General features: G+C 51.7%; 1 protein-coding gene across 1 annotated transcript in view; it reads right to left on the minus strand.

Annotated features, from left to right (window-relative positions):
• Positions 1-137: 137 nt before the first annotated feature.
• Positions 138-25,541, minus strand: part of Myo1h (myosin IH) — a 63,907-nt gene continuing 38,503 nt past the window's right edge. Inside the window, exons 11-32 of the mRNA XM_046464363.1 lie at positions 25,233-25,300; positions 24,570-24,675; positions 24,204-24,284; positions 22,982-23,073; positions 21,134-21,228; positions 16,433-16,479; positions 14,350-14,430; positions 13,779-13,884; positions 12,970-13,087; positions 11,226-11,339; positions 9,854-9,930; positions 8,334-8,402; positions 7,103-7,187; positions 6,273-6,432; positions 5,510-5,593; positions 4,734-4,827; positions 4,476-4,531; positions 3,609-3,744; positions 3,219-3,289; positions 3,005-3,102; positions 1,399-1,498; positions 138-526 (exon numbers count right to left, since the gene is read on the minus strand). Coding sequence (XP_046320319.1) covers positions 503-526; positions 1,399-1,498; positions 3,005-3,102; positions 3,219-3,289; positions 3,609-3,744; positions 4,476-4,531; positions 4,734-4,827; positions 5,510-5,593; positions 6,273-6,432; positions 7,103-7,187; positions 8,334-8,402; positions 9,854-9,930; positions 11,226-11,339; positions 12,970-13,087; positions 13,779-13,884; positions 14,350-14,430; positions 16,433-16,479; positions 21,134-21,228; positions 22,982-23,073; positions 24,204-24,284; positions 24,570-24,675; positions 25,233-25,300 — 1,962 coding nt within the window. The 3' untranslated portion in view covers positions 138-502. The remainder of the gene's footprint in view (positions 527-1,398; positions 1,499-3,004; positions 3,103-3,218; positions 3,290-3,608; positions 3,745-4,475; positions 4,532-4,733; positions 4,828-5,509; positions 5,594-6,272; positions 6,433-7,102; positions 7,188-8,333; positions 8,403-9,853; positions 9,931-11,225; positions 11,340-12,969; positions 13,088-13,778; positions 13,885-14,349; positions 14,431-16,432; positions 16,480-21,133; positions 21,229-22,981; positions 23,074-24,203; positions 24,285-24,569; positions 24,676-25,232; positions 25,301-25,541) is intronic.

Raw genomic sequence — 25,541 nt, forward strand, 5'->3', positions numbered from 1 at the left:
GACTGAAACCCAAGTCCTGGGCGAGGAAGCAGAGTCGTCCTTCACCATGCGGGTGCTCACTCCCCCCTCAGAAACTGAACCCAAATCCTTGAACTTGTAAGTTTCACTTATTTAAAGCAAAATTCAAGTCTTGAAGCTTTATGAAATTTCATTTACTTACTCACAGACCACACATTTGTCTTGAACAGCTGGATGGAGGTAGAGAATCTGTCATCCACCCTGGGACATGCCCTGTTGAGGAGGGGGTCTATCAGGGATGCTGAAAACCACCCCCGTGGACAACTCGAGGTGGGCTCTCAGAAGGTGTCCTAATATGAGTGCCACTGGGAAGCTGGGTCGGCCTTTGCTGTGACATGCCACTCAGTCTCCGCACAGGGGGCCTTTTCCAAGAGGTGCTGGCATTTTTCCTTGAACACGTAGCTAACTGGCTTCTTTCCTGCTTTCCGGTCCTTTTCTCAGTTGGAACACAAGCAGCGCTGGTACGGTCAGGCCTCATGCTGTATCAGGACTTCCTCCGAACAGACACCTAGGAGAGTTGCCCCTTAGACACCAGCTGCTCCCTTGCATCACGCAGCCCTCTGCACCACAGAGTGGGTGGGGGGCTGAGGAGCCAGCCCCACCCCCCAGGGGACAAGGTAGATGTAGAAAGTGGCTCACAGGCCTGTCGGCATCGTCAGCCTGAGCCAGCTGCCAAGGAAGAGGGGCCGTTGGACTGAAGGAGAGAGGGTCAGTCTCTTGGGTGTAAGCTTGAAAACATGCATGTCAACTGAAAAATCACCCCGTCAGTTGACATCCAAAATGGTCCTCCCTTGAACTTGTTCCTAAAGGGGGCCATTGTGTTATAAAAGTTAAATCCACAAAACACTTTTATAGGTAAACAAGTTTCAATGTGTAGGAGATACTTTGCTCTTTAAATGGTATCAAATAATAATTCTTGGTATAAATAGGAAAGACATTTTAATGATTTAGCCCCCTCTGATTTATACATCTCACTTCCAAGGAACATTAGGTCCAGACAAGCTGGTCCTCCTGCTGGTGTGGACTGGGGACCCTCGGCCCAGCACAGGGCCTGGTCAGGGAGGCCCGGGCCCCCAAGTGCCCAGCCTCGGGTTCTCCTCCCCTGTAACTAAATTACGATGTCTGAGGGGGACTCCAGCACAAGGGCTCCATGTGGAGACAAGTTTGAGGGGTGAGTACTTCGCGTCAGCCTCTGGTTCACTGGCAGTTAAACATGGCAGACTCTTTGCCTCCTCCAGTGTTTAATTTCATGCTTCTAGTGTCCGTTTTTTCCCCTCTCAGATGTGGAATTGGGGATGGAGGGGAGAAGCAATCCACTTTCTAAACCTGTATTCTCTTCTGAAAGGCTTCTCTTCCCCCACCCCCAAGGCAGCCACTCACCACCGTTAGCTGTCCATTTTTATCTTTATAGATGTGTTCTTCCAGTCCAGTATGGAAAACTATTGTTCCTTCTTTCCCAGGAGTGATATAAAACTGTAAACTTAGAACACACAAAGTGACAAGTTACTGACACATTGTTTTTTTCGCCCCCAGCTTTTGGTCTGCAAAGTAAACTCATGTGAAATTTGGTTGGTTTCAAGATGAGATTCCTGTTTCGTCATTGTGTTTATTGCCTATTTGAGCAATCAGAAGAAGAAAACCAGTTTTACAACTGGATGATTTACATGTTTCTGTAGTTCAATCAGTTTTTCATAGGGCCAATCTGATGCCTGAGGAACAAGCTACACATCTTCATGCCAGAACTTTCTTGTGGGAGGGCACCAGGGATTGAGCTCAGGGGCACTCGGCCACTGAGCCCCATCCCCAGCCCTACTTTGTATTTTATTTAGAGACAGGGTCTCACTGAGTTGCTTAGCACTTCACTTATGCAGAGGCTGGCTTTAAACTCATGATCCGCCTCCCCAGCCTCTGAGCTTGCAGGCCTGGGCCACTGGGCCCGCATGCCAGAACTCTTACAGCTACCTAAGTCCTGCCTCGGGTATAGAAGGACAGACAGCCCTATTCAAAGTGCCCAGCGCTCTCTCCCTGTTCCTGTACAGATCTGCTCATCATCTTGTGACAACTTGGAGCAGAGGAAAGGAGCCCTTCTCTTCAGGAGCAGTCTGCTTCCGTGGGCTGTGCAGGAGTCCGTGAGAAGGAGTTGGGCGTGGGTCTCAGCCATCCACACACCCTCACTGGCCAGTGCGGTGCCCCCTAACAGGGCATGCTGGCTAACCTCCTGTGTTTTGCTTGCCTTGCCTGTGAAATAGATAAGGTGGCAGCTAAGGACAGGCACAGCAGTGCCCACCTGTAGTGACTCTGGAGGCTGAGGCAGGAGGATCATGAGTTTGAGGCCAGCTTCAGTAACTTAATGAGACCATACCCCAAAATAAAATAAGGGCTGGGGTGTAGCTCCATGGTAGAGGGTTTGCCTAGTGTGTGCAAGGCCCAGGGTTCCATCCCCAGTACTAGAGAAACAACAAAAGGTGACAGTTGTTTCACCGTGGAGAGAATTAGGGAGTATTTCATATCTGCATGGTAGGTATTTTCATACTCGTACCCTAAAGAGACTAGCATATTCTTTGGTTAATCTGTAGGCAGCCATCAAAGCTGGGGCCTGATGCACCGAACAGGTCCCACCAGGCATCCACGGCAAAGGTGGGCTGCCGTCTGCTGAGGCCCAGTGACCCTCCTCTTACTGGGGGATGGTGTCCGTCAAGAACATAAACACCTTTTGAAAACTCTGGAAACACTACCACTTCCTGAGGTCAGTGACCTGACCTCTTCGTTTTTCTGGATCCCAGGGCAGAGGGGCAAGGATGGGGCAAGCCCTTTATCAGGGCGGGCAGGGACACCACTGGAGACTCCCTCCCACCCCCACTGGTGGACCGTGTTGGCCGCTGTGGGGGGACACAGGCCTGGGCAGAAGGATTAACATCCCCATCTCCTGGGCCTGTTGGTGTTTGGACACCGAGTTACTCCCCAGGCTGAAGAAGAAGCCACCTACCTTCCTTGAACAACATTTACCATGTTCTCCTTCTTAACCAGCATGACCAGTTTAGTAACCGCCTCGAACGTGTGTTCACACTGTAAGACGGCGTCCCCCTGGTGGAGAGGAGACGGCCATGGTTTCAACGTCAGTGGTGTCAAAGGAAAAGTTCAGCTCTCATCCTGAGGTTTGGTGGCACTTGACACGTTAGAGGCTGGCGGCCATGCATTACCTTCTGCTTGTTGTCTTCTGGTGACACATGAATGACCAAGATCCCATCACTCAGACTGCTGGTGGAGACACCTTAAGACAGATGCAGAGTTAGGGGCCGGGGGTGGGCAGCTCACTAACAGACCTGAAGGGCTGCACCCGGGGCTCCCCAGCCCACCCGGCCTCCTCCTAGACACTGGGGCAGAGGGCGGGGACCCTGCTGTTGGACTGTGAGCCCAGGCAGAGCCAGTCATTTTGTGGAAGGCGACTGTTACCCAACCTGGATGCTCAGAGCAAGAGGCCCAGGCCAGGCCCCGGCATCCTACCCTGAGCCTCCTGTTTGTGGGCTGCTTGCTTGCTGGCCCACCAGCCCTGGGTCACCTCCGGGAGTGTCTGAAAGTCACCCGCCTACCCTTGAGCGCCGAGTACTCTATCTTCTGCTTGATCTTGGCCATTTCCACCACATAAGCCGCTTTCCGGGTGAGGATGAGTTGCCGCTGCCGAGCCTTGAAGCCTTTCCTGTCGTACTTGATGACCGGGACACCATACTGCAAGGAGGCTGGCGTCACCACGGGGCGGGGGACGGGGGGAGGTGACCTCCCAGGGTGGGAACCTGGGAGACTTGCTTCAAGCACAGAGACTCGGCAGGTTTTGCATGAACAGATCTTCTCTCTTTGCCGGGCTCTCTGCATGGTAGATATGGGTGCTTGGCTCTGCCACGTGGCCCTCTGGGGAAGCGGAGGCTGCGGCCACCAGCCTCAGGGCTCTGCTCTGAGAGACCAGCAGAGAGGAAGACACTCTGGGCTTGAAAACCCTCTCAGCCTGGGAGGAGTCCGTCCCACAGACTCCCAAAAGGGCAGGAACAGCCACCAAGCACACCAGCAAGGCCATGTTCACATAGGCCAGGGGGCAGGCTAAGCAGGTACTGCCACCTCGGTCATCCCCTTAGTGACCTCCTCATCCACATCCACAAAAGACGGCCACGACACTGAGAAGACAGACCACCCACTGCCCCTCACCAACATGGGTACTTCCAGGCTGCGTGTCTCAATTTCATACAAAAAAAACCAAATCAGATTTTAGGATGACAGAGAAACCACAAGAACAGCAACCAGTATCTAATTGCCATTCGTCACCCTGTCACTTTTAATAACACCCAGAGCAGCTCCCAGCCACACCCCTGCGTTTAAGTAGTGCTTCAGACACTCCGGGGAGAACAGGCGCCCCCCCTACACGGTGAGGGAATCCTGCTCAAGGCTGAGGACGCCCGCTCCCTTACCTCGACTTTCTCGCTGCTGATTAGTTGGAGCACTCTGGGGTGAATGTCTCCTTCATCTAGAGAGAAGCAGACACCTGAATCACCACTGAGTGCCAGCCTGGGGGGAAGGCACGGCCACCTACGGGTTTGCCTTCCTCTGTGCCAAGGTCAAGGTCTCTGCTGGGGAGATTGCTCTTGGGAAGTGCTGGGGTCATGGAGCGCCTTCCTTGACGTGTTCAGAACTGGAAGACGGAGGCACCTGGATAGAAAGGTAGTTACCTATCCGACTGGTGGCAAAGGGCTGGCATAAGCTGTCTGCGTAGCCTTCTTTCTTCCCCCTGAATATTTCACTTGTAACCACCTTTTGCTGCATCTGGTGAAACAAATGTGCCAAAAATGGTAGCCCTGGGACTGTCTTAGGAACAAAGGAGCTTTAGATCCATGGTTGCTGAACCATAGGAGCCTTATTCTACTTTGGCGCTGACCAAAAAGCCCCCAAAGTTACATTGGGAGAGACTGGGATCAACATTTGTGTGGGGTCCCCCTACTTGGGGTGGCTTCCCCAAAGTGGAGTTTTCAAAACTTCACAGAGCAATTGCCCTCTTCTCAGATCAGAGCTCAGCAAACTACAGCCAAGTGCAGCCTGCAGCCTGTTTTGCGAGTCAAGATGTACTGGGACATGGCCGAGCCTGTCATTTACATGAGCCTGCTGGAGCCGCAGAGCGTAACTGGTTAGATTGTAACAGAGATCACAGAGATGGCATTGCTCACAAAGCCTCAGATCTTCGCACTCCAGCCGTTTACAGAAAAAGCCAGCCATAGAAAGGGTCCTGGATTGTTTCCATGGTAACAATACAGAGCTACCGACTGGAACTCGAGCTGACACTCAAGGCTCTGTGCTGGTGTCCTCAGCTTGGCTACAGGTCATGGCTGGCAACACCCTTCACTTGTAAGTGGGATGCTGGACAAAGCCCCCTGACACTAACAGTCCCCACTGCAGGACAGGCACTCGCCCCCTCCTCCATCCTGCCCCCCTGCAGACACCACATGCCTACCATGGCTCTCCGTTCATCTGTGACCCCGTGGCAGTACTTGCGAACCAGGTTCCTCATGCACATCTTCCTGAGCAGGTCGGAGGCCTGTGTGGAGAAGACACGTCCTTCCCACCCGCCTGTCCCACACCGTCCTGGGGGAGCCACCACAGTGGAAGCTTGGAAAACACACTTGGATGCGGTTTAAGTTGAGCGTTACTATTGTGGCGTCAAAGCAGCGAGCCTTCTGGATGCTCACTTTTCAATTTTGCTTAAGTAGCAGATCACAAACTTGAACATGGTCGTGGTCCCTCTGGGGAGCAGGAGCAGGCTGTGACGTCCCTAGAGATTCTCACTCAGTGGGTCTGAGGTGGAGCCCAAGAAGAATCTTATAGTGGCCTCCACTCCACATCCGGGCGACCTTTTTTTTTGGTACCAGGGATTGAACCCAGGGATGTTTAACCACCCAGCCACATCCAAAGCCCACCCTTTTTTTTTAAAGGGTCTCACTAGGTTGCTTACAGTCTCACTAAATTGCTGAGGCTGGTTTTGAACTTGAGATCCTCCTGCCTCAGCCTCCCGAGCGGCTGGGATGACAGGTGTGCGTTACCACACCTGGCCTCGGGCCATCTTTAGAGAAACTTTTTAACAATCATTGGACTTATTGGGCAAGCTCTGTCAAGGATAGAAATCATTGAAAAGTGCTCTGTGTAAACAGACCCCCGGTGGCTTTACAAGTTAGGAAGGAGATCATGTCACTTGCAACAGAGCCCATCTTAGTCCTTACGTGTTCCAGGATGCCCGGAGGCCTCAGCCAGCTCTTGTCCAACACATTCTTCGGAACATGATTCCGAAGATTCAGGATGTAATTCTTCCGCACGAACACTATGAACTCCTCGTTGTCAGGGCAGAGGGGTCTGTGGCGATGGATGAATCCCTTGATGAACCTCAGAAGGGAAGCATTCTGTCAGCTTTCTGGCCCATTTCCTCAGAGATGCGCCTTCTCTTCCCCATTTGATTCCGAAGCCAAAGCCACAGGTGGTGTAAGTGACCACGTGGGCCAGAAGCCAGGAATGAAGCCCACAGACCAACCCCGCCCCAGAGATATGTCCCGCTTCACCCACGTGGCCTTGTGCTTTGATTTGTCTGAATTCGCTGCCGGTTTAAAAAGTCGGGAGGTTTTGCATAAAAGCCAGATCTCTGCTCTCCTCGAATGATGGCGTGATCCGCCAGCTGTGGCCTGTGTCTCCAGGCAGCAACTGACTGGCACAGTCACCGCCCCACTGACGTAGACTGAGGTCCAGCTCACTGCAGTCCCCCCCACGCCCTACTGCCTCGTCCCAGCTCATGAGACTCTCTTTACCTGCCTGGCTTCAGAGGGCATTCACCTGTGTGACTCTGAACTAGGCCAAGAGAAGGTACAAATGCACAGACTGGGATCACTATCACATTGGGGAGCTCAGAGCAAAGAGGGGGAACTGAATTCCCAGCAGCTTCCAGAAAAAGAAGATCTTTGTGCACAAATTCAAACACCCCAAGAACCCAGCCACACCCAAGACCCTCCCCTGAGCACACCACGGTTGAGTGACCTCTGCTCCCTGTCGGCTGAGAACTCACCTTCTTATTATCTGCACTGCCCACCTTCTCTGCTGGACCTCCCTTCGAGCCAGGACTCCACGCCAGTGGGCTTCCAGTTTGGTGGCTGAAAGAGCCCATTGCTGACATTAGTGAGTGGTCACAGTCACAGGTCAATCCAAACGGCTGCTCCAGGCCTCGTCCACCCAGGGCACGTCGGGGTCACCCCCAGTGTGCCCTGCTGATACAGAGATGGAAAGTCCAGTGCATGTCATTAGTTCTTACCTGGGGACGCTCAGGCCGACACCTAGGCCAGGGAGAGAGAACAGGGCGCCCTGGAGGACCCAGGGAAGCTGGGAATTACACAGGGGGTCCCCAAGATCTTTATTGGGGACAGGAGTGGCCCTTGTGATAGTATAGATTAGTCATACCACACATTTAGTCAGCCTCACTCGGTGCTGGCTTTGATTTAGTGGTCAGCATTTAAAAATTGGAAGAAAATAGAATGCACAAAAATCAAATCCTGGCCAATATCCCCAATTTTTAAATACTTTTCAGATTATTTTTTGGTAATTTGGATTTTTTTAAATGCCTTTCTTTTTTCCCCACTGAACTGCACTGTTTCTTTTACAGAAGCACAAGCAACTAGAAATAACCCACATGTCTACTGACAGAACTAGATTGTGGAACACCCAGCTCAGGGGCCAACCAACATAAATAAAATTCAATGGCAGCACAGCTAGGCATGTTCATTTAGTATTGTCTAAAGCTACTTTCATGCTAAGGTGTTGAGTAGCTGTGGCAGGGGTCATCTGACTCCAAGTCTAAAATATTTGCCAAAATCTTGTTGACTGCTGACTTAGAGAAATACAACGCAGCCATGAAAATGAACCAATCACATCTGGTTGAATTCCAAAAAACAACTTAGAATGCAAAACTGTGGCCATAAAACACCAACAGTATGATTTTCTTCAGTTCAAAACATGCCAAACGAGAAATATATTGTTTGGTGATGTGTCCACAGATGGTAAAACAGAACAACAAGGAAACGAGTACTGAAAGATTCAGCAGAGATTGCATCTTAGAAACAGAGGTTATTGTTTGAGAACGTGATGTGGGAGGCGCTTGGAGGCTGCCTGCCATGTCTGGACAAAGTGCCCGTGGAGCAAACATTGCTGGTCCATAAGGTAAGTCTGAGAAGGGGGCAGGTTTCCAGGATGGGCAGGGGGAAGGCAGGGCAGCCATGGGGCCCATGCTCCTGCCGACTGCTTACCTGCCTGTCGCTTCTTCACGTATTCCCTTCTTCCTAGGCAGCCCTTGTACATGGCTTGGATTCTCGCAACTTAAAGTAAAACCAAAAGTTTTGGTGAAACGACTTTCATCTGGTTGTCTTTGCGGTTGTGACCTCCAAGGGGCACCGAGGCGTGGCCTTCCCAGGCCGCGGAGCCCTGGCACAGGCTGCCCACTCAGCACCTGAGAGCAGGCCCACTTGTGGGCCTGAGGCCTGGCTTCTCTGCCTTTCTCCTTCCTTCCCCAGGTAGGGGACAGACCCAGTGGTGGAGCCACCGGTTCCGTGTCGGGTGTTCTAGTCCATCCCCAGGCCACCCCCTAGGGGCAGGCAGCACCCACACATTTCCGATAGGCTCGGGGGCTCTGATCGTGGAGACGCCTGCTGGACCACAGGTGACACGGCCACTGAGGCGGGTGGACCACAAGACCCCCCAGCTTCCCCATCCTCCACCCCCCACATCCGTCTGAGGTCCCACCAGAGGCCAGGTTCATGGAGGGCCTTGCAGATCAGCAGCACGTCCCCCAGGAGCTGGGCAGAGATGCCGACTCAGGCCCCCTGCAGCCGGCTGAGCCAGCGCCTCATGTCCACCTCATCCCCAGCCCTGGGTGCCGGCTGCCAGCACATTTGTCTGAGGTCAGGAATGAGATCACTGAGCACTGCCCCATGTCCAAGCCCCAGCCCTCCTGCTCAGGAGCTGTGTGACCTTCAGCAGTTACCAAAGTCTCTGTGCCCCAGAGTCCCCGAGTATAGAGTAGGGATGATAACACCTGCTCCAAGGTTTGTTCTGAGATGAGATCATGGGTATCAAGGACTTGATGTGCACCTAGCATACAGCAAGCACCAGTTACTTAGAATGGCTACTTGCTGGACATCGTGATGCACGCCTGTCATCCCAGAGGCTCAGGAGGCTGAGGCAGGAGGATCTCGAATTCAAAGCCAGTCTCAGCAACTTAGCCAGACCCTAAGCAACTCAGTGAGACCCTGTCTCTAAATAAAATACAAAAAAATTGGGCTGGGGTTGTGTCTTAGCGGTAGAGTGTCTTCCTTGCACATGCGAGGCCCTGGGTTTGATCCTCAGCACCACATAAAAATAAATAAATAAAATAAAGTTTAAAAATATATTAAAAAAAAAAACTTTCTCATTTATAACAAACACCCTGGCCGCAGGCTTGGAAGCTGTACCTGCCAACATCAGATACTTATTGAGTTTTAAAAACCTGAAGGCAGGGGTGATGGGCTCTGGTGGTGTTAGGGCCTACCTGCCCAGCCAGGTGGGGTCCACAGGACAAGCAGGCACTAGGGCATTGGAGTTTCTGCCTGCCCGGCACTCCCTCAAGCCCTCAGTGCACATGTATATTTTCCTAATTCTGTGTTCATTCCTGGTTTCCAACATGGCTATTTCGAATACCAAATCAGACACCCACGTTTAATAGTTACTCCCCCAAGCTAAACTTTGCTCATTTTACCTTCTACTGAAATCAGGGCAGAAAAAAGAATCATACCTAATTGATGTTTACTAAATTCAAAGGCATCTTCTGTAGCAAACAGGGTTCTGGGGAAACGAATGAATATTTTGGTTCTAGAAGTGAAAAGAAATGTGTGAATTGGTGGGTTACCCCTGTCGTGGCTGAAGAGCATCCCCCTGAGATTCGCGTCTGCTCAGAAACCTCAGAAGGTGAACTTTGGAAGGAAGGTCTTTGTGGATGACGGAGAGGAGCTCAGACTAGGTTAGGGTGGGCCCTCAACTCCAGGAAAGTGTCCTAGCAGAGAGGCCACGTGACGACCAAGGCAGACCAGACTGCTGCCACCAGCCCAGGGAGGATCCTCCCGTCGGAGGTCCAGAAGGGGCACAGCCTTGCCAGCACCCTCAGGAAGCGTGAGAGAATGAATTTCTGTTGTGAAGTTCCACGCCATGAATCCGCCATGCTAACCTGAAATTGCTGCAGGCTATGCTCCTGTGCCTCGAAGAGTGATAACGAAGAACACAGGTCCCCGCGTAGAGGGAGACCCAGCCCAGGTGAAGTCTGGAGGGCTGGGCTCAGGTTGCCTGCCCTGCCCCACACCCACCCGGGAGGGAAACTTCCCAGGGCAGCCACTGGGGTGCAGTAGTGAGCAATGCCCCTGCTCCTACTTCCCCGTCCCAGGTCATCCCTTGGGGACAGACCTCCTAACTCTGACCTCCAGGACCTGCTTCCCTAGGAAGTGCCTCGCCCGATTCCCCTCAGGGATCTATCTGGACTGAATAAGTAGCTGATTCTTGGGACCCAGAATAAGCCCCCCAAGATAAGCCCCACACAAGTAGGAGGTAGGAGCCAGCAGGGAATGCCCGTGGATAGGTTCAAAGGCAGCTGTCCCTGAGGTGGGGGCCCTGCATTCTGGGAATGGGCCGTCTCCATGCCTCTTGCAACCAAATGAGTCCTGACCACAGTGACTCGCAGAACGGACTTGGATCATCCCCCTCATCCTACTAAGTGGCCCCCGAAGGCTTCCAGCATGGACAGAAGTTCTCTGCCCATGGATAACTTCAACCCTATTCTAGAAAGCACTTTGGGGAATGGTAAAGATGACTTCACATTGCATAGGTCCTCATGCCACCTCCGGGAAGTCATGCACACATTTTAATAATGGGAGGATCTAGGCTCAGAGGAAGGGGGTCCACCCATGGCCCCCTCTTCATTTTGCAAGCAGAGGTTCATTCCAGCCACCGAGTCAGGTTCAGAACCCAGGGGCCCTTAAGAACTCCATTTCCTCTTCCAGCCATTGGAAGCCACGTTTAAATCGGGCTTATAAATCTACATAACCTTTGAAAATGAGGATGTAGGTCAGTGTGTGACGGCAGGAGACAGGTCAGTGGGCAGTTTGCTGGCTACTCACTTCCCTAACTTGTACTCCTCGGGTCTGTAACCGACGTACTTGATCAGCCGTTCTACGCCCTCTCCCGGAGGCCCGTGCCAGTGTGGCCAGGTGTCTGGGCACAAGGACTTGTACCTGCCAGGAGAGGAGATGACACTCAGAAGCCTTTCCCGGACAGTATCCACCCCCCACGCCATCCGAGTCTGCTGAGCTCCCTGACACCATGTGACATCTCACACCAGCTTCCTCTAATTCAGCTCAGCAGTGAGGTAACTAACTGGTCCAGCAGAGCAGGCATCCTGTGTGTCCTTAGGAAAAAGGACATCGTTGGACCTTCAACCCCCGTAACTGCATTCCACCCCCAGGTGGGTCCCCAAGAGAAACAAAAGCCCTGTCCACACAAAGACTCACGCACCAACGTCCACAATAGCCAAACGCGGACACCCCTAATGTCCATCCAGGGACACCAACAAACGAATGTGTCCCTCACCAGAGGAAAGAGGACTCCGATTGGAAGTGACTGAGGACTTTCCTGCAGGGTCACTCTGACTCCAGAGCTCAGAACCTGAATCCCGCGTCCTCCCCTTTCTCCTAGGCAGCAGCCCTGAAGATAACCCAGCCCCTCACCTAACCAGGGACCCGGTTCTCACCCTCACCCAGATTCGCTCTTGTTCACAGAACACGTCCCCAGCTGGCCTCACATATCTTACCAGTCTCCCCCACTCAAGGGCAAACTCCATAAGGCGGGGGTGGGGGGGCCTGTCCTGTTCTCTGCTGTTCCCTCCCCACACCCAGGCGCAGGGGAGGCGCCCACTCATGCTGTGGCCGGAACAGAGGAGCCCCAGAAGCAGCCCGCGGAGCCGCAAAGACGTACAGAGTTCAAAACCTGCAGGACCAAGAGCTTTGTAATGTTTTGAACAACCAATTAAAAAAAAAAAAAAACCAAAAACCTGCAGGACCATGGAGCACCGCGTGTGTGTGTGTGTGTGTGTGTGTGTGTTTCGGAACCGGGTTGGGCAGGGACTGTGGCTTCTGCCTTCACCAGGACAAGGGTCACTAAGCCACTGGGAGCTGATGGGCAAAGATGGTGGGCAACGGAAGAGGCCGATAATCTGACATTCCTGGCGCAAACCCCAAAGACGCCCTGATGACAGGTTGAATGGCGTTACCAGTGACCCACACACATTACCATTCCACTCTGCTTATCTTGAGCGCCCCTGGCTATTTTAGTGACACAGAGTCCCACGTGGCCCATCACCAAGGAGGTGTCGGTCCAGGCACTCTGGGTGGTGGTGGGAGCAGGGTGAGTCCCCAGTGCTCCCAAAGCCCAGATCGCAGACCCCGGAACCCCCACCTTACAGGTAGGGAAAGAGGTCCTGGCCCTAAGGAACATCATGGGGATTCCCAGCCAAGATCATGTGTCTCCAAATCTACACCCCAGCCCCACACCCGGTTCTGACGGCCCAGGCACCCACCCACCCAGCACCTACAGCCACAGAGGCCCGTCGTTCCCACCCCTCCCCCAGCGCTCAGACCCTCGCAGGGCGCGGCCACGCCTGCCCCCTGGTGGCAGGTCCGCGCATAGTTCCCTGACGACTGAGGTCAAGGAGGGCTGAGCCGGGCGAATCCAGACCCGAGTCCACGCTGGGTTCTGTTTCCTTCCACATGTTAGCGCTGTTTTCCTGCCACAGCGATTGCCATCAACTGAGAAGGTGCCACCGTTGGAATTTCAGGGAGGCGACGGATTTTTAAGGGCGAACTCTACCTTTGCAAGAAATGCTCGTATCTCCTGCGGTACGCGAAGCCGGCCCGCCTCACCCGCAGGTGCTCCATGAGCCCCAGGTACTTGATCTGGTGTCTGATGAGGAAGTCATCGAACTTGCCTTTGCAGAAACAGAAGAGGGAGTGACCCTAAAGGACCCCGTGGCTTCATTTCAACCAACCAGATCAGAGGCTCCAGCGACCGGCCGTGGGCTGAGGCTGGCCCCAGACCATTTTTCAGGCCTTAATTGTGCTCCTTAGATGGGGAGTGTTAGAGCACATTCTGGACTTCTGGGGTCTTCTAAAAATTCACGAGATTTGGCCACCCTGGGCCCAGAGTCCCATGTGGCAACTGGTTAGAAGGGGGACAGTGCCATGACCCTTTGAGATGGGGTGGCGGGGTGGGGGGCACTCTCCAGTTTGCCACAGTCCCCTCCGCTCCCTGTTGCTCACTCCGGTCACTTTCGCTCATTGGCTCAACCTGTCTGGCCTCTGTCGCCTCTGACTGGGGGCCTCCTTAGAGGTCATGGCAAGGGCTTAGACAGGACCCAAGTCGCGGGCCATTTTGGAAGCCACTCCGCTGGCTGGAAAGCCGGTTGCTTCCCTGGCCCCCTGGGGGGCCCCTACCTGAGCCGGGCTCACCCTAGAGCACCAAAGGGACCCTCCCTGGTTCTCCTGCTTTCTATCGTCTAAAAAGGGAGGCGTTCATGGATGAGGACCAGGTCCCCGGTGGCCTTTAGGCTCCTGACCCTTGGCCACCCTGGCTACCCCCAGCCTCTCCCCGGAGGCCAGCGTTCAGCGCCTCTGACTCACTGGGCTCCTTGGTGTCGTTGGGCTTGATGCAGCGGATGTAGGAGGGCTCCTTGCAGAGGAGCATTTCCAGGAGGCTGCCCAGGCTGTTCTTAAACTGAGTCCCCACCTGGGCCCAGAGGGCGCGGAGAAGGCCCTGGTCAGACTCCCACAGACTGTCCTGCTGTCACCACGTCGCCTATGGGGTCCCCTCACCCAGCAGCCCCCGGGGAGCATCTTGCAGGAACCAGCGCCGTGGCTGAGCCGGTCGCCCCTCCCTTACTTCCCCGTGCTTCCGTCAGACCCCTGAGCCCGTCTAGGTCAGCATGGCCACTCTTCCTACGCCCTCTCCCATCAGGTGGAAGCCCCTCGAGGCGAGGGACCTCGCTGCCCTGCTGCTGCGGAACCCGAGCCCAGTTCTGTGCCTGGCACACAACGAATGTCTGCCAATGACCTGGACTGGAACCCAGTAGAGAATGATGCTTCCAGCATCGCGGGAGGGTGGCTTTAAAAGCGCAGGTCACTGGAGGTCCCTGCACCCCCAGGGATTTTTTTTCTTTTCGAAATCTGTATAGGCATTTTTTTTGCCACTCACCGTTGGTGGCCTCCTCCGATTTTCTAGCTCAGCCACCAGGAAGCATTCTCTCAGGATTCTGTTGCTGGACCTGCACAGCACCTGTAAGAGCACAGAAGGGAGACGGCATTTGCTGTTTCCGAATCTACTAAGGGACCTTCAGGACACTCAGAAGTATGTGTGAAGCCAGGGGCAGTGGTGCCCACTTGTCATCCCAGCGGCTCAGGAGGCTGAAGCAGGAGGATTGCAAGTTTGAGGCCAGCCTCAGCAACTTAGCAAGGCTCTAAGCAACTTAGTGAGATCCTGTCTCTAAATAAAAAATAAGAAGGGCTGGGGATGCCCCTCAGTGGTTAAGCCCCCCTGGGTTCAATCCCTTAATTTTTTTTTAATTTAAAAAATTAAAAAGTGTGCATGTGATAGCAGAGTCCTCGGCTTCTTGGGCACCTGAAGATATTTCTAAGTGAAAAAGAAAAGGGAGGAGACACAAACAGACGTGGGAGGAGAGCCAGCACTTGCTCAGCAAGCCCAAGGGCCTGGGTTCCATCCAGCATCACCACAAACAAGGGGAAACACGTGTACAGACACCGTATCCACCAAGTCTGTTTGCCGAGGCGGACTCTATTCTCTGACACGATGTTGTGAATGTGCTTAGCACTCCCAAATGGTAAAATGGCCAATAGGGTAAAATCTTGTGGTATATATGTTTTGCCTTTTTTTTTTTTTTGTACCAAGGATTGAACTCAGGGACTCTGGACCACTGAGCCACATCCCCAGCCCTATTTTGTATTTTATTTAGAGACAGGGTCTCACTGAGTTGCTTGGCACCTCGCTTTTGCTGAGGCTGGCTCTGAACTCGACATCCTCCTGCCTCAGCCTCCTGAGCCACTGGGATGACAGGTGAGGCCACTTCACCTGGTACAAATTATTTTTTAATTGAAACTTGTTTGTTTAAACCATCCCAATTCTAAAGTAACAGTGGCGTGGAAGAGTCATTTTAGATTAGAAGAGAAGAAAAATATTACAAGTGATCCATCTTGAAGTCAGAGAGACCTCACGGAACTTCAGCCAGGGTTGGTGAAGGGAGAGAGGTCTCTGGGGACACAGGCTTGGGGGGTCGCCCTGTGAAGCGCGTGGCCGTGACCCACAGAGGGGAGAGCCAGAGGTTTCCTGTGTGTTAACCAGGCTGCCCACTCCTGGGTCCCGCACAGCAAGCCCCTGAAGAGGGCGTCACCAGATCCCCTCACAATGGGAAATCTGCCAGGAAGTCCCCAGCTAGGAGGGGCCGTGCTGACTTGGGGACAGACCAGTCGCCCGGTGCAGGAATTCAAGGTCAGCAGTCACTATCCACACGGAACCCAAAGAGGCTGGGACTAAGCTATTTAATAAACTTAGCTAATTAAATGAAATGCATTTTGTGGGTCCAAATCAGTTAGCTGTTTCAACATAAAGGCTTTAAGAACCCAAGGTTTCTCTGGTTGGCGAGGTCTAGGGAACAAGATTGGAAATTTCATTGGCGGTTCTAGGGGTGAATCCCAGCTGCATCTCCACCACCTCGTGACCTTGAGCAAGCTGTGACCTCTCTGGGTTTCAGTTTCCTTATCCTCAGGTCATGTCACACCAGTATATCCTCACACTGCACCAAAAAAGAAATCTCCACTGTTCCCTGTGAACCACATGCTGCTGAGCTCTCAAGCCCCCTTCCTAACAATACCCCTCTAGCCCATCTGGGCCACAGGGCCTTTGTACATGTTGGTCATGCTACTGGAAACAAGCCCTCATCCCTCTTTGGCTCAAAAAATGTCCTCTTCAATCACAATTCCTCGTTTACTTCCTTTATAGCACCTCTCACCGACAGAGAAGTTCTTTGTGCGGATATTTCTCCCCTGCCCTCCCCAACTGGAAGCTCCACCAGAACAAGGAATCGGACTTGTTCACTGCTGAATCTCCAGCGCTGGCACCCAGGAGGGACAACCATGCACACATGAGCCAGTCCATGGAGTGAGGAGAAAACCCAGGAGACCAGATCTACCCCAAATTCCGTGCCCCAGAGAAGTCTCACAGGGCACCTCACCACCCTCACAAACATGGGGCAGTGGCCACTCACTTCCTTCAGATGTCTGTACAAGAGGTCATTGTTTTTTTCCAAGAATCCTGTAGAGACAAAAACAAAGTTCAAATCAGTGGCTTTTCCTTAAAAAAAAGTACAATTCCATCCAACAGATGGCAACGAGTGGTCATTGAGGTAGTTTCCCTGGATCAGAGCAGATTTTCTCAACCTCAGCCAGGTGGACACTTGCGACTGGCCATTCTTGTCGGGGGTCTGTCCTGGGCACCCTGAGGCAGGGCGACCTTCAGCACCTTGGCGGGTCTTGGCAACGGCTTCTCTGGGTACCAACTTTTTCCAACTCGAGAAGCTGGGTCATGAGTATTCATTTCCAACCCAAGGCCACTGTCCATCAAAACTGGCTCAAAATGACAGGCGTCGGAAAAGACATCAAAAACGCCTGGAGTCCTGGGAGCTCACCTCTTTGTTCTGGTAAAACATATGTGACATCAACTCGACCATCTCACCCTCTGTGAGCGCCCAGGTCGGTGGCATTAGGTGTCCTTGGGCAGCCATCTCCACCGCCCGTCTCTAGAGCATTGTGGTTTTGCCCTGGGGACTGAACCCAGGGGTGCTCTGCCACAGAGTTGTGCCCCAGCCACGTCCCTCCTCCACTTTTTTTTTATTTTTTTTAGAGAGAATTTCAATATTTATTTTTTACTTCTTGGTGGACACAACATCTTTGTTTGTATGTGGTGCTGAGGATCGAACCCGGGCCACACGCATGCCAGGCGAGCGCGCTACCACTTGAGCCACATCCCCAGCCCCCCTCCTCCACTTTTAATTCTATTTATTTATTTATCTTTTGGTACAGGATTGAACTCAGGGCACTCGCCCAGAGCCCCATCCCCAGCCCTATTTATTTTGTACTTTATTTAGAGACAGGGTCTCACTGAGCTGCTTAGCACCTCACTTTTTTCTGGGGCTGGCTTTGAACTCATGATCCTCCTGCCTCAGCCTCCCAAGTAGTTCTGATTACAGGCGTGGCCACAGCACCCAGCTTCCAGATCTTTCTAAGCATACCCAGTTGAAAGTCTATAACCATGAAACAACCACTCCCCATCCCCACCTCAGTAGAAAGGGCCCTCTACTTCCTGTCTCCGTGAATCTCCTGCTCTAGATGCCCCGTGTACATGGAAACACACGGCAGTCGTCCTAAGTGACTGGCCTGTTAGAGCACAGCGTCCTCAAGGCCCATCTGTCCTCTGGGGCGTACGCCACAACTCGCTGTCACCAGAGCCTTTCACCCCGCAGTGCCACAGGGAAACCTGTCCTGCAGACACCACGGGAGAAACTGGGCAGGTGAAAGACACAAAGATGTCACACAGGTGCTGCTTATGAAATCAAAAGTGGGACGGGGCAGTGACCGTCTCATATGGTCTAGTATGTGCTAGGCCATGGCCCTATGAGAGAGGGCGGGTGGCCACTCAAAAGAACCCCTGTGGAACCTGTGCTGCCATGGAGAGTGGGCGCAGGGCCAGGGCAAAAGGCCTGAGTCTGAACCCCAGCTCTGCCACTTACTGGCTGTGTGACCTTGGGAGAATTACTCAACTGCTCTGAGCTCAGTGCCCTCGTAGATTCAAAGGGGGGAAATAAACTTATGAAAAGATGCAAAAGAAAACCACAGTGAGATGCCTTCCCACCTACCAGAATGGCAGTGATTAGAAAGATAACGACAGATACTGGTGAGGACATGGAGAAGGGCGGTCCTTCCTGCATGGCCGGTGAGAATGTCCCATGGGGCACATGCCCAAGAGAAATGCACACGTGTGTCCACACTAAAGCTTTCAAAGGCAGGTCCAAGACAGCATTTTCACCACAGCCAAAAGGCGTGATGCAGGTAGGTGATGGTCACCAACCATGAGCTCAGGAGCACGTGAGGTCTACCCATGCAACAGAATAGTATTAGACCATGAAAAGGAGCGATAACACAGCGAGCCTTGGAACATTGTGCTAAGTAAAGGAAAGACCCAAAGACCACACGTGGCAGGATTCTGGCTAGAGTCCTGGTCTAGGGTAGGTGAATCCATCGAGGGAGAAAGGAGATCTGTTTTATGCCTGGGCTGCTGGGGCCGAGGGGCTGAGAAGCAGGCAGTGAACCCTAATGCATCCTGAGTTTCTCTGTGAGGTTATGAAACATTCTAAAATTGATCGTGGATGGTGTCCAACCCTGAATATACTAAAACCCGTCAAATTATAAACTTATATGGAGCAAATATATGGCACATGAATATTTCTTTTTAAAAATTGGGTGGGATGTGAACTGTGTTTCAGCAAAGTAGTTATTTATAAAGTAAATAAAATGGTCTTGTTCTTCTTAAAGGCTGAGTAATATCCCATTGCGTGTGTGTATATATATATCATTCATAGCTCAGCTATTGTGAATTGAGCTGCTATAAACACTGATGTGGCTGTGTCCCTGTAGTATGCTGATTTTAAGTCCTCTGGGTATAGACCAAGGAATGGGATAGCTGGGTCAAATGGTAGTTCCATTCCAAGTTTTCTGGGGACACTCCACACTGCTTTCCAGAGTGGCTGCAGCAGTGTGTGAGTGACCTTTCCCCCATCCTCGCCAACACTTATTGTTGCTTGTGTCCTTGGTGAGTGCCATTCTGACTGGATGAGATGGAATCTCAGTGTGGTTCTGATGGCATTTCTCTAATGGCTGGAGACGTGAACAGATGGAACTGGAGACTCTTGTGCTCAGTGGAATAAGCCAGTCCCCAAAACCAAAGGCCCAAGTTCTCTGACCCGCGGATGCCCACGCACGGGAACAGAGTTCACTGGTTAGACCCAGAGGAGTGAAGGGTGGGGGAGACTCGGGGTGAGTGGGACGTGACTTTCCTAGGTCCACACAGGAATCAGGGCCAGCGAAACTCCACCCGTGTTCACCACGGGGGGGGGGATCAATGTCGTGATGGTGGCACCCCATGCAGGGGTCCTGTCGGCACCACTGCCGTGTAGATGAGAAGACGACAAAAAAGAAAAAGAAAAGGGCCTCAAGGTGACGTGCTCGAACGTGAGGTGGGCACCCTGGGATGCCTGTCCTCCGTGGACGGGTGCTGTTGAGAGCCACAGCCGAAGGGGCCCCGGAGCATTGGGCCCCCCTGTCCATTTTTTGGCAATGGAGCCCAATGCCTTTCTCCACGATATCGTGGATAAACACCTGGTTCTTGTTCGTTTTTTGATAATGGAGTACCCTCTATGGTGGTTTGAGAACGGCATTCATTAGCCCAATGTCTCCCTCTACGGCATCGTGGGCAAATACCTGGTATTCTACTCCTTTGATACCTAGTTTTGTTAAACCCTCCTCCAATGGGGCAATTCCTTTTAAAATGTCCTGTTTGTTCACAATTGTAGCATGTTCTTGGCCTGGCATCTAAAGCCTGTTTTACTGCAGCTGCCACAATTTGCCCTTGTTCATTAATGTCTCTGGCATCTAAAGCCTGTTTTACTGCAGCTGCCACGACTTGCTCTTGTTCATTAATGTCTCTACATAATTTAATATATGTGTTTAAATCTTCATGTTTCCATGGTCTAATGATATCTCTGCACCAACGATTCGCTTGCTCATAAGCCAGGTGTTTTAGTAATGGCATTGCTTGTTCTGTATTCCCAAAAACTCTGGTAGCTGTTTGAATAAGCCTATCTACAAATTCAGCATAAGGTTCATTAGCTCCTTGTATTACCTTAGATAATTGACCTTGTAAACCTCCATGTCCTTGTAAAGTCTTCCATGCCTTAATTGCATCTGCAGCAATTTGTGCGTATACGCCAGGATCATATGCAATTTGTTGCTGCTGATCCTCATAAGGTCCCTTTCCTAACAACATATCTAGATTTCTCTGAGGATAACCAGCTGCTGCATTTCGCCTAGCCGTCTCCTTGCAAAATTCCTCATTGGCAACCTTCCATAACAGGTATTGTCCTCCATTTAGCACAGCTTTACACATATTAGCCCAATCTGCTGGCGTCATGTTCAAGTTGTTAATGGATTCGACCAAGCTTACAGTGAAGGGTGCTTGAGGACCATAGGTTGTTACAGCCTCTTTTAGCTGCTTCACTGTTTTGAAATTTAAAACTTGGTAAAATCGCTGCCCTCCTGCCTCAAATACAGGGCATGTTAATATTTGAGACCTTGTCTCAGGATCCCAACTATCAACTGCGGGGGTTGGGGGCCTCCCAGCATATGGAGGTGGCGCTGTTGGTTGGACACTTACGCCCTCTGGTGATAGAAAGGTGTTAGTAGCAGTCTCCTGTTGTAACTTTCCCCCTGATGGCTTTTTCTGTTTTACACTTTCTTTCTCTGTCTGACTAGCTTGAGAGGCCTTCTCTTTTACTTGAATCTTTTCCTCTGTCTGACTAACTTGAGAGACCTTCTCTTTTACTTGAATCATTATGTCTTCTCCTTCCTCTACCATTGTCTGAACTGAAGGCTTTGGACTAAGCAAACAAGATACGAATGTCCACAATGGCAATGTGCCAACTGGCAGAGTCCCTGGGCTTTTCTTTTCTATTCTTTTTAAATCTTCACCATGATGGTTCCATTGTGATATATTCAACGACAAAAAAGAAAAAGAAAAGGGCCTCAAGGTGACGTGCTCGAACGTGAGGTGGGCACCCTGGGATGCCTGTCCTCCGTGGACGGGTGCTGGGCACACAAGCCACCTTCATGGTGGAGACCCGGCCCCTGGCACTCACCCTTGGTGCAGTAGGTGACCTCTCCCGCGTAGTGGAGCAGCTGGAACTCCATCCAGCCAATCCTCTTCCGGCCTTTGGGCCCCGCCAGCTTACGGCTGCAGGACAGACCAGACAGGACTGAGCACAGAAGCCACTGACCAGCTCTCCAGGAACATGACAGTCCACAGGGACAGCTGACCCCAGCAGAGCCCCGGAGCCTACACTCTGCTACAGACCAAGGGCTCTCTATATGTAGACATAAATAAGCCCTGAGGAATAAAAATCCTCAAGCAAGCCACAGAAACACATCTTAAAAATAATGTCACCAGCGTGGTGGTGCACACCTGTGATGGCAGCAATTTGGGAGGCTGAGGCAGGAGGATTGCAAGTTGGAGGCCAGCCTCAGCAACTTAACGAGGCGCTGCCTCAAAAGGAAAGGACAGAGGGCATATCCGGCATCTCTCTCTCTCTCTCTCTCTCTCTCTCTCTCTCTCACACACACACACACACACACACACACGCACACACACACACACACACACATAAAAATTTCTATTTTTCCCCAGTGATAATGAAGAAACAATGTCACTCTCTTACATTTTTACGTCATGCAGAGACGAAAACACTCATGAAACATCATGTTTCAGGTTCCAGTGATTCGTAATTTTTGGCAGCTTGCTCTTGAAACTGAACACAGCAGCCGCACACATATCCTAAGTGTGTAGATCCATGAGGTTTTGCAAACTGACCAGCACTCAGATCAACAAACAGAACACCACCGGTCCTGGGGACCTCGCCCGGGCCCTTCCTGGCCCAGCCCGGCCTCCACTGCACTCAGTTTCACAGTTTGGAGGCGTGGGATTCTACAGTGTGTGTGCCTCTCTTTGTCACGTTTGCATGATGCCCCCGACATCATTGCTCAGGATTTACATAAATGTCGATATGTTTTCCCATTTGTGTCTGGGCCATGATTTATTTTCCATTCTAGCTTCACTTGCCCATGCAATCTGTTATCCTCACAGTGTTCCACAGAGTTCTCGTAAACCCACGGCCCTCTGCTGGGCCTTTCCTGCAGCAGATACCGCACCAGGTGACCTATGTAGACCTTCACCGTGAGGTGTGGCAGGGAGACGGGACCCCCACCTTGTGGCAGGGGAACACAAACGCAGGGCCAGTCAGGTGCTTGCCCCACGTCATGTGGCCAGGCAGGGAGTCAAACTAAGCACATGCTTTCCTACTGAGCTACAACCCCAGGCCAAAGCACATGTTCCTAAATCCCCTTCTTTTTCTCAAAGATGAAGTCAAATTTCTAATTTTTCTTCTGGGATCCTGAAAACTTTTTTTTTTAAAGTACCAGGGATTGAACACAGGGGTGCTCTACCACCGAGCCACATCCACGGTCCTTTTTATTGTTTTATTTTATTTTATTTTATTTTGAGAAAGGGTTTTACTAAGTCACTAAGGGTCTCACTAAGTTGCTGAGGCTGGCCTTCAACTAGCGATCCTCCTGCCTCAGCCTCCCAAGTCTCTGGGATTACAGGCATGTGCCTCCACACCTGCTAAAACTCTCCACGTTCTAATTGGCACGATCCTGATGTGGATCCATATGAAGGCAAAAACGCTCCCTGGGTTGAACAGATCAGATTTCCACACATCACTTATGTGTTTCATCAAAAGTTTTAAGAGACACTATTTCACGCACAGAGAATGTAGGTCCCAAACGTAGCCACCCAAACAAGATGCAAAACCTCAAAAGCACCCCGCCTGGGATTCACTGCTGCGGGTTGGCCCGTGGCCAGCACATCTGTGTGGGGCCCTGCAGCTCTAGAGGCACACCTGGGACAACGCCCTCCTCCCCGGCCCACCTACGTTTGGAAGTGCGCATGCTCGCCCACTTTCTCCTCCAGTTTCTCCAGGAAGCTCAAGTCCGTGGCCAGGCCAGGGCGGATACACTCTTCATCCTTCAAGAGAAAACGGAGACGCCCGGACCCGGCTCACACCCTTCACCAGCTCTGCAGGACACTCCGTCCCTGGAGGCTGTCATCTGCCCTCCCCCCCCACCCTCACCCAAACCAGGAGGACATTCTGGCAGGAAGGGGCCCTTTGTCACAGGGCTCAGCCTCTCAGACTTTGGACTGGAAATTCCATGATCAGTCAGCTCTTGCAGACGACTGACCCATGTGTTCAAGTCTTCCCGAGGGTCCTCCACAGTCAGGATGGCCCCTGACTTAAGCACTTGACCTCATTTTTTTTCACCCTGATTATTTAGTTCCTTATAGTACTGGGGGTTTAGTACTGGGGGTTGAACCCAGCCCAGGGCTGCTCAACCATCAAGCTAACCCCCCAGCCCTTTCTCTCTTGAGACATGCTCTAAGTTGCTGAGGCTGGCCTTGAACTTGCAATCCTCCTGCCTCGGCCTCCCTTGTAGCTGGGATTACAGGTGTGGGCCACCGTGCCAGGCTCATTTTCTCTTAATCAGTCATCACCGACCAAGAACAACATCTGTGCAGACCCTGAACTAGGAGCAAAGCCCTTATGAAAACGGTAAGACCTCCCCATTTCTCAAGCTGTGTCATTTCTTACATTTGGTCCTCAATGATGCCACCACCTAATTGACCATCTTAAAAACAAATCAGCCTTGGAGCTTTTATCACAGCAACAAAACCTGGGTCACAGGTTGGTGAGTCGACTTATACCAAACACATTTCTTTTATTTTTTGCAGGGGCAATTCCAGGGATTAAACTCAGGGCCACTCGACCACTGAGCCACATCCCCAGCCCCATTCTGTATTTTATTTAGAGACAGGGTCTCACTGAGTCGCTTAGTGCCTCACTGTTGCTGAGGCTGGCTTTGAACTCCATCCTCCTGCCTCAGCCTCCTGAGTCACTAGGATAACAGGCGTGTACCAGCGTGCCCAGCAAGTGTATTTCTAAGAGTTCATTATAGCTCCTCTCTGAAGAAAGGGCTGTTATTACTAAGCCCCATTCAAAGATGATGAAATTGAAGCTCAGAGAGATTAGGACACCTGCCTGATGTTATACAGTAAAATCTATGTGAGACCCAGGACCACAGCGGACCCGTGTTTCTCACCAGAATGGAAATGATGCCTTTGTGCCTCTCTTCTACCAAATCGCAGATGATCTTGTTGTTGAAATACTGAATGGGCTCCCACTAGAACGACAAAGGAGAGAGTTCTCCAGGAGGCCGTGACGGGGAGGCTCATTGGCTGAACACATCGTGCAGAAACTGTTTTCTGAATCTGATTTTTACATCCAAACGTCACCAGGGGAGACCTTCTGAATATCAAAGTGACCTCCCAGGCCATCGGCAGAGGAGGCCGGAAAGTAGTCCTTAACCAGGAAAGTCTCCAAGGAAACCTCATTTCTCAAGGAAATGTTTTTTTTTTTTTAAGCTGGATTAAGAAATCAAATGAGGAGAAAATATCAAAACGGTTACCTCGATCCCTTCCATCTCATATTCTGCCTGTTCTGCTTTCAGGGTCCTCTCTATTAACAGCTGTTGGAGCTTCTCATTGCAGTAATTTATACAAAACTGTTCAAAACTAGAGATGCAACGGTTGTGAATAACTCATGTTAGGCAAGTAGAACAGTTTTTACAAAGGGTGCTTACTTATTTTTAGGGGTGCTTTTTTTATTTTTGGTACCAAGGATTGAGCTCAGGGGCACTTGACCACTGAGCCCCATCCCCAGCCCTATTTTGTATTTTTATTTAGCGACAGGGCCTCATTGAGTTGCCTAGGGCCTTGCTTTTGCTGAGGCTGGCTTTGAACTCACGATCCTCCTGCCTCAGCCTCCTCAGCCGCTGGGATGACAGGCGTGCGCCACTGCACCCAGCTAAGGATGCTTTCTTAATACAGAAAAAAAATAGCAAAGCCCTTATCAATAAAGTAATTGACTAAATAAGTCCTGAGAGTCAAGTTGAAATAGGGCTACGTTTTTCATGGTTATTTCGCTTCCGGAACAGTCTGTGGTGAGGGGCTATGCAAACCTGGAGACTTTCTGGAAAATCAGTTCCAGTAACATGAAGGTGACTAAGCCTCAGTGACAACCAGAGAGAGGAGCAGGGGGGAGGACAGGCGCAGGAAGCGAGCAAACTCACCCATTTTTGTCAAAGACCTCGAACCCATAGATATCCAGCAATCCAATCACAGTTTTTTTGGTGACATCCTAGTTAAAAAAGCACGAGCCATTAGTGGTGAGCGCTTACTCTGGATGGTCAGCGTGTGTTGGCCCGGGGTGCGTGCACTGAGATCCAATCTCCACTGTGAGGTGCTAAGTGGGACCCGGGGCAGGTGACTGGCGTCAGATAAGGTCATCAGGGTGGGGCCCCATGACTGAATCCTGGTGGCTTTGCAGGAAGAGAGACAGGAAGAGACTAAGGGCACTGCTCTGCCTCTGGCCACGCGAT

This window comes from Marmota monax, unplaced genomic scaffold (assembly GCF_021218885.2).
Source record: "Marmota monax isolate L192 unplaced genomic scaffold, Marmota_monax_Labrador192_F-V1.1 WCK01_AAM20220418_F8-fsc00269, whole genome shotgun sequence".
In the NCBI taxonomy this organism is placed as follows: Eukaryota; Metazoa; Chordata; class Mammalia; order Rodentia; family Sciuridae; genus Marmota; species Marmota monax.